The sequence below is a fragment of the Phocoena phocoena genome, chromosome 10 (assembly GCF_963924675.1).
Source record: "Phocoena phocoena chromosome 10, mPhoPho1.1, whole genome shotgun sequence".
In the NCBI taxonomy this organism is placed as follows: Eukaryota; Metazoa; Chordata; class Mammalia; order Artiodactyla; family Phocoenidae; genus Phocoena; species Phocoena phocoena.
In genome coordinates this window covers 11,542,352-11,556,250 of record NC_089228.1, presented here as the reverse complement: position 1 = coordinate 11,556,250, position 13,899 = coordinate 11,542,352, and the positions used below count along the sequence as shown (strand labels likewise).

Genomic DNA, 13,899 nt, shown 5'->3' with positions numbered 1-13,899 from the left:
AACTCATCACTGTTCAAAAAGGGTTCATTGGTCCACAGAAGTTTTGGTAATAGTAGCAATTCATTTTTAACAGGGGAGCAGTTTTCCTGAGAAGCATAGTGCCAGTAATATTTAAATGTTAAAGACAATGTTTAAAAGAAGTTTATTTAAAAAACACTAAATTATGCTCTAAACTAGCGATTTTTTTTTTGTTTCTCATGCATAGCTTAATTTTGGGCTTGGGCTAATTCCGACTTTCTCATCCTTGGCCTTTTGATGTTTGGGGCCACGTAGTTCTTTGCTGTGGGTTCTGTCCTCTGCATTGTAGGATGTGTAGCAGCCTCCCTGCTTCTACCTGCTAGGTGCCAACAGTACCCCTCCCATTTGGTTGGGACAACCAAAAATGTCTCCAGACATTGCTAAATGTACCCTGGGAGACACAGGCACCCTGGCGGAGAACCCCTGGGCTGAAGTGTATGAAGACGTTGATGTTTGGTTCTTTGTGACTCTGCCAGTGGGAGAAGTAAAGTGGCTTTTTCTGTGTGTGTCTTTGTGCTGGAAGTGCAGCTCGAGTTCAACGCATTAATACAGTTGATCCGTGATGAGCAAGGACTTCAGACATAATGAGTGTCCCCCCTCCTCTTATTTTCCAGGTTGGTACTCTCTCGTTTCGAATTTGAAGGTGTTTCTACTGGAGAGAACGCTCTGGAGGCAGGAGAGGATGAGGAAGAGGTGTGGCTGTTTTGGAGGGACAGCACCAAAGAGGTTCGCAGTAAGAGTGTGAGGGAACTGGCGCAGGACGCTAAGGAGGGGCAGAAAGAAGACCGAGACGTCCTCAGCTACTACAGGTGCGAGGGCGGCATGGGTGTCCTCTGATGAGATCGTCCGTCAGAAAGACGGATGTGTACTTCAGGAGTTTGTAGAGTGTAAGGTTTCATTGGTACTTAGATAGGACGTTGCTACCTGGGTGTGGCTCCGTCGAAAGAAGGCTGAATGTTTGCATCAGCCCCCAGTTACAGTTGATCCCTACGTAGCATGGCACATGACATGGATATATTTTGTAGTAGTTAAGAGTCAGGCTGCGGGGTCACCTCTCTACATAGTAGCTTTTTGACTTTGGTCAAGTTTTTCACCTCTTTATGTCCCAGTCTCTTTATCTGTAAAATAGAGACAATAGTTACAACGTCATAGAACTTTTGCAGACAGAGCTAGGAAATATGTGTGTCTGTACACACATCTGTTTGTCCACGTAGACACACACATATCTATTTCTATATCGACCTATATAAATGTAATAAAAATCATGAGTTCACGTCAGTACTTCCAATTCTGTTCCAACACCGTAGCGTTATTCTAGCCTCCACCCTTCGGTATTCGTAACTCGTTCCTCTGACAGCGAGAACCTGGCTGGCACTGTCCCCGCCATGTCGCTCAGTCTGCATCGCTGCCGGTCACCTCCTCCATCCCAGCGTCACCTCGGTCCCAGCTCTGAGATCTGCTGACTCAGTAAATACTTTTAAAATAAAACAAGAGGGAAGGAGAGATGAGGAAGTGCTTACAGCATTTTTTAATAGAAATACATAAAACTTCGCAATTACAATGCCCTTTGTTACCTCCTGTATTCTTTCTCTCCGTTCATGCAGATGGTGTGTGACCTTCCACACTTTGTGTGTTTATATTTTACATTTCTGTACATTCATAAATAATACATAGTATTTTGTTGATTCTTAAAATTTTATATAAATGGTTCCAGAGTCTGAGTTCCGTTCTGAAATCTGCCTTATTTCTTCATATTGTTTCTGAAGTGGATTCATGCTAACGGTGGTAGGTCCATTTCTTGCCTTTAGACTGCTGAATGCTATTCCATTTTATTACTGTGCCACATTTTCATTGCTCTTTGATATTTAGTATATGCCACAATTTAGTTTTTCATGTCGGGAAATATCCTTGTTCAAATTTGTGCATATGTGTAGGAGTTTCCATTCTATACCAGGGAATTACGAGATTGGGGGGTATGCACATTTTAAACTGACCAACCAATCCTAAATTGACTATTTTGGTGTCCATTCCCACCAAAAGGGAACTCTTGTTTCCCTTTGTCTTTGCTATCTGTGAATACTGTGATGCTTTTTAAATTTTTGTTAATCTTACGAGCATGAAATAGAACATAGGTTAATCCTCATTTCACTGATATCTAGTGCGGTTGAGAATATTTCCAACTCATGATTATTGGTAATAAATAGGGTTTTAAAGTCAGAAGCTGGAATTTGCCACTGTGGAACCTCATGGCTTTCTTATTTCACATTATGGGTATGGTTACTCTTTTAATGTTTGCTATGTCTTCTGCTGACAGTGAATGAGGAAGAGTGTTTCAGTGGTCAGATTTGGAAGTTAACAGAGATCATGTGTAATTAGGTGAGGAAGAAACTGTAACATTTTGAGGAGCCCCCTATTTCTTCTACCATGTTTTTCACATGTGTGTAAAAGTCAAAGAGGAGAGCTCTATGGGATAAGACGCTGAAAGTATCATAAAATTTCTAAGCAGACTCAGTAAGGGTCTGAAACCTTTACCATTTCCTATGCGGTCTTTCATGTGCTGCATAAAAGCAGAACTAAAGAAACAGGCAACCGTTTTCAGCCTAATGCTTCCCCCCCCGCCCATTTTATAAAATAAACAAGGGCAAAACGGCATCAACTAGCCATGTAATTATTCCCATACAGCAGGGTAGGCACATGTGACTGTTGGCGTGGCTTGAACTGTTCCTTTTCCCGCTTGGTACAGAAGCCAGAGTTTGCATACACAAGCAAGTGAAGAGTGTTGATGTGTAAGTTCCCGTGGCCACCTGTCACTCCTATGAGAGTTGGGGCCCCCCGCGACTCTCCTGCTGTGTGTTTCCATGAGAGTGAGCCCTGTGTAACTTTCCTTTTCTCCAGGTACCAGCTGAACCTCTTTGCGAGGATGTGCCTGGACCGCCAGTACCTCGCCATCAACGAAATCTCAGGCCAGCTGGACGTGGATCTCATTCTCCGCTGCATGTCTGATGAGAACCTGCCCTATGACCTGCGGGCGTCCTTCTGCCGTCTCATGCTCCACATGCATGTGGACCGAGACCCACAGGAGCAAGTCACTCCCGTGAAATACGCCCGCCTCTGGTCCGAGATTCCCTCCGAGATCGCCATTGATGAGTGAGCCTGGCTCCTTCGCCCTGTTAAGACCTGATTCACGTTGCTTTAAAACTTCTTAGTTACAGTGTTCTATGTAGCGGAAGACAAACCACTTATGGTCAGGTTAATAAGTCTGGTTAAATCAGAGGGAAAGATAAGTCATTTTTTCTTTAAGCTTAAGATATAATTAAGGGTGGCAAATGTTGTTTCCTCAAGAATGTAAAAGATGGCGTGATTGTCCTTTTATATCTCTTTTATTCAACAAATGTTTAAGTGTCTCCCGCATGCCAGGCTCAAGGAATCTATCTGGGAACAAACAAGAAAACTGTGTGTACACTAGTGGGGAAAGACAGACAGTAACCTAGATAAAGGACTGAAATGTATTCCTTGGTGTGGTGGGTGCTGAGGAGGGAAAAGTAAAGTAGGGACAGGAGGATGGGAAGCGTTGGGGTGGATGGTGTTAGCTCTGGGGGCTGAGCAAACAGGGAAGGCCTCACTGGTCAGAACTTGAAATCTGATTTCTTTCTCCTTTGCTTTTAGCTATGATAGTAGTGGCACTTCGAAAGATGAAATTAAGGAGAGGTTTGCTCAGACCATGGAATTTGTGGAGGAGTATTTAAGAGATGTGGTGTGTCAGAGGTTCCCTTTCTCTGATAAGGAGAAAAATAAACTTACATTTGAGGTAACTCATGGTGAAGTGATCGTGTGTTTTGTCTGCTTTGTGTTGATCATTTTTCTATGGGGTAAATAGAAAATAGGTGGTGATTTTTTTTTTTTATCCTGATACTCTGGTTTTGTAATAAAAAGGAATTCAGCTCAGTTTTGTTGCAGAGTAAAATAGAACTAATACCAGTCACTTGGCTTAAGGCAGTTATGCTCCTGGAAGAAATACATCTGGGGAGCTGAATCATGTAAAAAGGATAGAACATTATGTATAATCTGTACATTATATTAAAAGTGACAGGAAAGAAACAGTCTGTGCTTGGGATCTGTCATAGATTAATCATTTGAGGGACATAAATCCTTATCACCCTTGAGTTGAGCATTTCTCTTTGAGATCACTTTGCCTTTTGAGGAATTAGATTTCCAAGGACTGCTATGTTATCTGTGTCCTTGATTTGTATACCTTGGCTTGCCCTGTATTATCTCTGGGAAGCTGCCCAGAGCCAATGATGAGGTCAGTTTTTCATTAACCAGTCATCAGAGCAGATCAGTAGCTTTGCAGGGTTTTGTTTCTTATTTTTTCTCCTTATGAAACAAAATGAAATTTGGTCAGAAACTGCAAGTAAAATAAATGCCTTCTCTCTTACTGTAAAGAAGGTCAGAGTCAGTCATTTATAAAATAGTCAACCTAAAATGCAAGTGAAGGATACTGTTTATTTAATTCCTCCTCTCTCTCTTTTTTAAATACAATAGGTTGTAAACTTAGCTAGGAATCTCATATACTTTGGTTTCTACAACTTCTCCGACCTCCTGCGATTAACCAAAATCCTCCTGGCCATATTGGACTGTGTGCACGTGACCACAATCTTCCCCATCAGCAAGATGGCGAAGGGAGAGGAGAATAAAGGTGAGAATAACATGGAGAAGCTGAGGAGGGAGGTCTCATGGCGCCCATAGGTCGGGACACGCTTGCCCGGCCTCTCCTTCTGCTCTTCTCATACCTACTGTGTGATGACGCGTCCTTTCTTTGTCCTTTTCTTCTCAACTTTTCATTATGAACATTTTCAGGTATAAATAAAGGCGGCAAGAATAGTACAGTGGACACCTGTAGACCCACGACTTAGAGTCAGTGATTATTAACACTTTATTGTATTTTTATAGTTATATATATGAGTCTGTACATTTCACTGCAACATTTGAAAGTTGCCCAACACTTGCCTAATGCTTATGTCTTAAAAATACATGTCATTGTTCTTGATGTGTCATGAGGTCCTCAGATGTTTATATTAGTATATGAGTAAGTGAAATCCAGACTGTGTCTGGGTATCCTATTTCCAATTTGTAAATAGGAAAATCTGCCTTTATATGTTTTTTTTTTCCCCCTCTGTTTTAGGGTCGTAGTAGACACACACTAGGTACTCATGTGTGGATTATTGTTTAACTGGTCTCTACAGCTAGAATAGAAAAAGTACGTTTACTTACGTCCTACTGTCTGTTAGGGGCTGTGCTTGCTCAGTCATTTGCATACATTTTGCCACTTAATCTCTGTCAGTTGGGCTCCATTATTCTCATTTTATAGTGGAAGAAACTGACCGTCAGAGGTAGCATAATGTATTCAAGATCAAGTGGCTTTTGGTAGCGGCACCAGATGTGTGTCTTGTTAGCTCCTGCATCCCTAGTTCTGTGCGCAGCAACAAGCATGTAGTAGGTGACCAATAAAATTTGGCAGGTGAATTAACATACATAAATGCTCCATACTCTTTCCCCTACTCCTTGAAGCCCTGCATTTCTGATGGTTGTTAACCGTTTCAGGTTCCCAGGCTCTTAGAATATATTGGAATAGAGACATGTTAAGTGATTTGTCCCGAAGAGCCTCTGACCCTGGCCAGGTGCCCAGAGCGCACACCAGGGATGTCATGACCAAGGTTTGTCCTGGCCCTTCTTAGGTAGTAACGTGATGCGGTCCATCCATGGGGTTGGAGAGCTGATGACCCAGGTGGTGCTCCGGGGAGGAGGCTTCCTGCCCATGACTCCCACGGCCACCGCCCCCGAGGGCAACGTGAAGCAAGCAGAGCCGGAGAAGGAGGACATCATGGTGATGGACACCAAGTTGAAGATCATTGAAATACTCCAGGTAACCGTGGGCCGGGGCGGGTGCAGGGTGGGCAGGAGTGTGCTTCCCGGGGGACCATCTGCATCCAGTGTCCCTGCTTTTACGGAGCCCTAGGCTTTCTGGGAAGAGAGTGGAGGTAGAGTCTTAGCTCAGCCTCAAGTGCTGTTTCTGAATTGGCCCTCTGCTCCCTGTGCTGTCATCCTCTGTCCCTCCCCAGCATGCCCTGTTCCTCCAACCATGCCAAACTTTCTGCAGTTACCTTACGTTTCCCTATTCATTGGTCTCTGTCTTCACCCACTTAGAATTAACTCACTTACGCTTCTATACATAGCTGAATTCCCTGTTTTTTGGTCATAACTCATTCAAGGTTCCATTAAGTTTGTAACTCCTCCCATAATCCTTCCCTTCCTCCCTCCCTTATTCATTCATTCATTCATTCATTCATTCAACAGACATTTATAGAGACTGATTCCATGCCGAGTACTTTTTTTTTGCTTTTCCCTCTAACAGTGTTACTGTGAGAGGGTTATATTTGTTTAAATTTTGAGTACCACATTACAAATTAATTACACAATTTAAACATCATCTACCATTTCAGTTAACAATGAGAATAAAGCATATGTTTCTAATGCTTTTTTTATATGCATTATCTCATTTAATCTTTTTTTCACACACACACACTGTATTTTATTTTTACAAGAGATAAATAAACTGACACCAAGCATTGTAAGTGGATGATCACAACAAAAGCAACAATGATTGCAGTTACCAAACATGAAACACACTCGTACTATGTCATAATATTGACATTCAGTCCAGTAATCCTCCACTGTAACAGCTACTTTGCAGTGAAAATTGATTTGTATATTTTTTGCCTCTGAGTCCTTGTGGGATTTTTTTTTTTATTCAAACAGAAAGTCACAAAAATTATAATCATCCTCATCAGCTCACTCAGTCCCATGTAATTACTTTTTTTTCATCTTGATCTTTTGTTAGCACTTTTATGAGTTCATCAGTTTTCCATTAGAGCTCTGAAAACGCTTATTCATTCAGTTCAGCAGTAGAGTCAGTTTCCAGAAACCTGTACTTGTCAGAGCACGCCGAGTACTTTTAAGCACTGAAGATCCAGCAATGAACAGAATCATTCCTGCTTACATTTTGATAGGAGGCATAGACATATGAAAATGTATATACTAAGGACGTTAAAATATAAAAGAGAGTCAAGATGGTTTATAGGCCATTGGGGGTAAAGGCCACGGGTACTGTTTTTGATGGAGTTGTCAGAGAAGGTCTCCCCATTAAGGTTACGTGATCAGAGACCTGAATGCAGTGAGGGAGCTAGTATGTGGGTATCTAGGAAAACAGTCTCCAGGACTCCAAGAGGGAACAATAAAGGCAAAGACCTGAGGTGGTAGCACACTTGACAAGTCTGGGAACAGGTCAGGTTCAAGAGAGGATGGGAGAAGATGAAGTGGGGAGTCAATACGTACAACCTCTTGGGTGGATTTGCTGTAAAGATGAACAGAGAAAAGCGGGAAGGTGGCTGCAGGGTGATTATTGGTATTATTTAAGTTGGGAGACGTCAGCGAGATTGTATGCTGAATGGGAGTGATCATGTAGAGAGGGAAGACTTACTGATGAAGGGGAGAGAGGATAATTGTAGGAGCAAAGACCTGGCATAGGTGAGAGGTGGTGGGAGCCAGTTTACTGGAGAGGCCGTGCGTGATCTTCCATGTGAGAACCTCCCAGCCTGCCAACAGTGTGTGTTTCCTCTTTCTGCTCCTTGGTAATTTTTTATTCATTAACGAAACCAGCTGTTCCTTCATGAAAAGAATACTGTTATCACCTTTCTCTTTCATCCCGCACTGTCTAATCTCAACCCCGGAACACGGAGTAGAGAACTATAAATGTTTACAGATTGGAGGATTTTTTTTCGATTCTAAAATCACAGTTAACTAATGGTTTGAAAACATCCCTGGGACTCCTCAGAATAATTACTGAAGGCAATAAAGAGTGATTTAAATAAAGAAGAAAACTCCTTAAATTTATGTCTGACCAAAGGTAGAGAGGGATTTCAAGGATTTCTTAGGCCGTGGCTTACAGGTCCCAAGTATGTGAATATCGTGCACGTTTATTGGAATGGATGTGGTGTGAAGCTTGGTTACATCTTGAGGTCTCTTCACTGTAGTGATCTGAGAACATTTGGTTGATGGATTCATTCTTTCAGCAAATACTTACTGATCCCTTACCATATGCAAGGCACTTGGCTGGGCTCTGTGAGGAATGCACAGATGATTTGGACACAGGCTATGTCTACAGGGGGTTTACAGTCTAACAGGAAGATAAGGTGTGATGAAGCTGTGTGTACGTGGAAATAAAACCATGAGAAAAGTGTTCTCCCGAGATATGGGTAGGTCATGTGATCCCAATTAGTAAGGACCAGAGGAGGTAAGATTTTCTTGGAGCCTTTAGGCCTGGACGGGATATGTATAGAAACAAGGGGACGTTCTTGGGTGGATGGAGCAGGTCGAACCAGGGCATCACGACGCATGGGTCCGTAAGCTGTTCTCCTTGGGCAGGGACGTGGAGTGTGCTGAAGGGAAGTTATCAGAAATGAGGTTGGAAAGGCGGACTGCGCTATGCTCTAGGGAGCTCTGGGTGCCTGAAGTATTAGGACTTTACTCTGTGGGGAGCCTTTGAACTTTTTCAAGCAGGGAGCTAACCTAAGAATAAGCACCTTTGAGATGTGGATCTGGTAAACTTGTTTCTGTTTCTGTAATGGCCGAGGAGGGAGATAGAGGCTGTGAGCGGGGGTAAACGATGGCGGGAGAGAGATCCGTGGAGAGTGGCAGAGGTAGAACCAGCAGGGCTTAGTCACTGATGAGATGTGTGTATCAAGGAGGGAAGAGTTGATGGTCCTGAGGTTGACTGAGCGTGGGAGAACCCAGGCAGAATGGACACTGTTAGTTCCGTACAATACTGAGTTTGAGACTCTGGGAAAACACCAAAGGGGATGTCCAGCAGTCAGTAGGAAACGTGGACCGAGAGCTTGGAAGATAAGCCAAGGATCTGTTTCAATCCAGGATAGGTGACAGCCCTGGCATTGGGTAAGGTCGCCAGGAGGGCCAGGCAGAGATAAGGAGAGCACAGAAGGGAGAATGTCGGTAAGGCCCTTAAACAATGCCAGGTGCTTGATCTTTCATTTTGGCTCCAGCCACAAAGATGGAAAAAGTGACTTTCTGTTGGAGTGAACTGGGAGGGAATACAGGGAGTGAAAGAAGAGGGAGCCCAAGGGATTGTATCTACATCAAAGAAAACAATCAGTAATAGAAAATAAGAACCAAACTAATTTTCAGTACTGAAAACACATTTTTCTCTGTCAGTTCTTTTAAAAGCAGCCAACTTCACCCTTCTTAAGGCCCAGAGTTGGCATTCAGTACTTGCTGAACTAAAGCAATGTCTTATAGAGGGTGGAGTGGAGAGTGAGTGATTTATTGTCCTGAGCATTAAATTAATTGCCGGGACGCTGGAGTTTACACTAGAAGCTAAGGTGCTGTGGGCAAACTTGATATACTCCTAGAAGTCTTTTGTTAAAGTGACGGTTTGAAATCTAAGCCAAATATCTGGCTCACGTAGTGTTTAAGGTAATTGATGCAGCAGACGCCAGGCCCAGCCAGAGTGCGGTGGCTTGGCAGAATGTTCCAGGTGGTCTGCTAATGTAACCAATCTCTTTCCATTTCCACTTGAATCTTTAGTTTATTTTGAATGTGAGGTTGGATTATAGGATCTCCTGCCTCCTGTGTATATTTAAGCGGGAGTTTGATGAAAGCAATTCCCAGACTTCGGAAACATCCTCCGGAAGCAGCAGCCAAGAGGGACCAAGTAATGTACCAGGTTAGTGATGCCAGAATGGGGTTTCAGCCATAAAATGGGACCTGGGTCTAATGAAAACTGGAAGTCCAAAGAGTATGTTCTAGAACAAGGGTAATATGTGAACGTTTTTGAAGATGACTGCATTTTAGAATGAGACCCTGGGAGTTACCCTTTTGGGGCAGGGGAATAATTGAAAGGGCCCAGATCGCTTCTGGGATAGATCTTCCTTCCTTCCATCTTGGAGTGTCTTAGTCATAAGACAGCTGAGGGTTCTAGTGTTATGGTGAAATACCAAAAAACAAAAACAAAACTCTCCCAAGAAAATTTACTGTCCACTACCAACTTTTACTCATGGTGGATGCTTTTTCCTGCCCAGGAAATAGTGGTGATGGATAAGGAGAAGGGTGGTGGTAGGAATAACCCCACCTATCAAGGCCTGAGGGGCAGTGGCGAGCCTGTTTTGGGGGGATGTTCACGAGCGGCACGTTTTCACCCCTTCCTGCACCTGAAGTTCTGTTCTCTGACTTTTCAGGTGCTCTTGATTTTGAACACATTGAAGAGCAAGCCGAAGGCATCTTTGGAGGAAGGAAAGTATATTTTCAGTTTCTGTTTTGTAGGTGGTTCTAAGATGGGGGAGGCCTCCCTTTTCTAGCTCTCAAAGGCTTCTCCTTTACTGTTCTAGGAAACGTTTAGTCTTTGGGTTTAGGCTGTTTGACTGCTCTCTTTATAACTCTCAGTACTCAGTCAGAGTGATCTTAGTTGGGTTCACGTGTGTGTGTGTTTCCTGCTTACAACAGAAAGAATTGACGGAGGTTTCCCGAAGTACACACATTACAAAACTTTTTTAAATGGTGAGGAAATAGAGTTGAAAGAAAGGGGGGGGGGGCTCGAAACAGAGTGAGTGTAGCAAGATCGTTGCTGCTAATGGGCTGCAGTCACCCCCGAGCCCTTTAGAAGCCAAGCAGCGATGAAAAGGACACAGACACTTATACTGTTCTTTCATTGTCCCTAACATGAGATTAATGTATGAACCCCTTTTTAAAAGATGAGATTGCTCAGTGTTGACTCAAAACATTGTTACGAGACTCAAACACTGGCAAACTTGGTATAAACACCCTCTATGCATAACTCTTAGAATATGCACACTTGGTTGAGTTACCTATTGCCGTGTAATTAATAACCTACTCTCAAAACGTGATGGATTAAAACAACAGTCATGTTATTGCCTCTCACAGTTCTGTGGGTTGACGGGCTCAGCTGGATGACTCTTCTGTTGGTCACTGTTGGGTCTGTTGTGCAGCTGTGGTAGCTGTGACTGGGGCTGGCACATCCGTGTTGCTCTTCTCGCGTTTCTGGCTCTTTGGTAGAGGTGTCAGTAAGGCTGGGGCTCGTCTCTCTCTGCACACGAGTGTACCTTGGGCTTCTGCATAGCGGGGTGACTGGCTCTAAGTGTAGAGACCAACAATGTGCAAGCACTGAGCAAGCCTCTGCTTGCTTCATGCTCCTAACGTCCTATGGGTCTGAGCAAATCGCCCGGCCGAGCCCAGCATCGGTGTGGGAGGGATGTATACAAGAGCGCTTAGACCACAGAGGGGCCACCGATGTTAACAGTCCACCGCAGTGCTTGATGTAAAACCTGTGAAACTTGACTTAGCAGCAGCATTTACTCTATGGAAGAGGGGGCTCTTCTGAAACTCAGGGGTTTTGAGTTTAACATGATGTCATTTCGGTCTGCTGGGTGGTGTCTCAGCTCTCCCACCACTTTCTTGACATTGAACAGCAATGAAAGCTTCTTCACACCTTTTTGGAGCACATAGCACGAGCAGAGGATTTACGCACCGAGTCCCATCTGTCTGCAGCCACAGAGGTCCCAGCATTCGGCCTTCATTTGACTGGAAATACAAACTGGGCACCGACACAAAAATTGAGTGGCAGCGCTCAGGTTTGAGGTGGCCTGCCGTTGGCTCCAGCACGTGCTTATTGCATTTTTACTTGTATCAGTAACACACAATCAAGTTACCGTAGATACTGAGAGAACCCCTGATTCTCTCTGATTAACCCCAGTTGGAGGAACACTGAGTTGGAGTGATTCACGGCAGCACTCCGCAAAGTGGGGTCTGTGGGACCAAAGCGCTTGCTACCAGTTTAGATAAGTGAGCCTTTGGGCACTTTGATGGCAGTTGGACACTGTGACCGCATCCAGGTGCACCATCAGTGGACATGGTACAGACCAAGACGGCAGTTGGCTACAGACTAGACATAAAAAAAGCTCATCCTTCACCACAGAGGGTTTGCTAGGTGCTGAATTAGGGCATCTTAAATAAAAAGTAAACTAGCAACTCGGGAGAAACACAGCTGTGTGCAGCTCTCAAACCACAGGTGAAGCCCAGCAGAACACCAGTTGGGAACTGGTTGCAAAGCCAGGCCTGTCACTGTGGGACGGTGGGGACTTGGATTAAAAATCAGATAGTTGTGACATCTTTTTTTAAAAATTGATTTACTTTTGGCTGCATTGGGTGTTCGTTGCCGCCCGCAGGCTTTCTCTAGCTGCGGCGAGCGGGGACTACTCTTCGTTGCGGTGTGCGGGCTTCTCATAGCGGTGGCTTCTCTTGTTGCGGAGCACGGGCTCCAGGCGCGCTGGCTTCAGTAGTTGTGGCACACTGGCTCAGTAGCTGTGGCTCGCGGGCTCTAGAGCGCAGGCTCAGTAGTTGTGGCGCACGGGCTTAGTTGCTCCGTGGCATGTGGGATCTTCCCAGTCCAAGGATCGAACCCGTGTCCCCTGCATTGGCAGGCGGATTCTTAACCACTGCGCCACCAGGGAAGTCCCCAGTTGGGACAGCTTGACTGCCCCCTCACCTCAGAATATATTTGAAGAGCAAATAAGGTTGTGTGTTGTTAAATGAGGCAATGAAAAGCCAGGTCGGCTGAGGGGGGATACAGAGTTAGGAATCTCACTAGGTGAGGTGTGTCTGGGCCCAAAGGCACGGGAGAGGGCGTCTTGGCTCATTTGGCCTTTCCCCTCAGTGAGGAGAACACGCCACTGGACCTGGACGACCACGGCGGCAGAACCTTCCTCCGGGTCCTGCTGCATTTGACAATGCACGACTACCCACCCCTGGTGTCAGGGGCCCTGCAGCTCCTCTTTCGGCACTTCAGTCAGAGGCAGGAGGTCCTGCAGGCCTTCAAACAGGTAGGTCGGGTTGCTGTGTGTGTGTGTGTTGTTGGCATTGTGTCTGAGAGTCTGTTGTGAGTCACTAATGAATTGCACTCGTTCAGGTTCAACTGCTTGTTACCAGCCAAGATGTCGACAACTACAAACAGATCAAACAAGACTTGGACCAACTGCGATCCATCGTGGAGAAGTCAGAGCTTTGGGTGTACAAAGGGCAGGGCCCCGACGAGGCCATGGACGGTGCATCTGGTGAAAACGAACATAAGAAAACAGAGGTGGGTGACACACAAGTTACGCTGCAGGAGGAGATGGATGGGGTCCTCAGAACAAGTACACGTCCTCCTCTGGTTTTAGATAAAAATGCAGATTATAGGATGGGCTTGATTCTCAAGAGGTCTGCTTGCTAACAGGGTGACAGCCATTCTTCCAGTAAGTGAGCTACAAATACAAGTTCAGCGTCATCTCTCGTGCCACCTTGGCCCATGTAGAACAGACTTTGAGTGAACTAGCTCCAGGTGTCCCTTACAGACGCACCTGGGAAAGAACCTGTTCTCCAGCCATGCCTGGACCATCATCTTCTCCCCCATCAGTGCAATAATGTGCATCCTCTCCCATCAGAGGGGAGCTGAGTTGTGAGCAAGTGAATGACAGGCACAAACCCAGCATGACAGCTGGAAAACGCTGCAAAACCCCTGTTCTTTCCTAAATTGTGATGCTAATGCAAACAGACAGGAACCTAAGAGTTGTACAAACTGCACTCATGTTCATCTTGGTTCCTAGGAGGGGAATAACAAGTCCCAGAAGCATGAGAGCACCAGTAGCTACAACTACAGGGTGGTCAAAGAGGTAAGTGCCCCATCTTGAGCTTTTCCCTTCATGGAAAGTGTAACAGGGAGAAAGTGAACCTCTGAGGTGAAGTGCATGGGTTTTAGTG

General features: G+C 44.8%; 1 protein-coding gene across 4 annotated transcripts in view; it reads left to right on the top strand.

Annotated features, from left to right (window-relative positions):
• The window catches only part of ITPR1 (inositol 1,4,5-trisphosphate receptor type 1), a 296,145-nt gene that overhangs the window by 133,200 nt on the left and 149,046 nt on the right, over window positions 1-13,899 (top strand). For 2 of the 4 annotated variants that reach the window (XM_065886463.1, XM_065886462.1), the window contains 10 exons: window positions 633-827; window positions 2,914-3,165; window positions 3,685-3,826; window positions 4,561-4,714; window positions 5,754-5,941; window positions 9,676-9,814; window positions 10,326-10,384; window positions 12,822-12,983; window positions 13,070-13,240; window positions 13,746-13,811. In XM_065886463.1, the coding sequence (XP_065742535.1) occupies window positions 633-827; window positions 2,914-3,165; window positions 3,685-3,826; window positions 4,561-4,714; window positions 5,754-5,941; window positions 9,676-9,814; window positions 10,326-10,384; window positions 12,822-12,983; window positions 13,070-13,240; window positions 13,746-13,811 (1,528 nt within the window). Of the gene's footprint in view, window positions 1-632; window positions 828-2,913; window positions 3,166-3,684; window positions 3,827-4,560; window positions 4,742-5,753; window positions 5,942-9,675; window positions 9,815-10,325; window positions 10,385-12,821; window positions 12,984-13,069; window positions 13,241-13,745; window positions 13,812-13,899 lie in introns of all 4 variants that reach the window. The other 2 variants (XM_065886459.1, XM_065886458.1) reach the window with 1 other exon arrangement.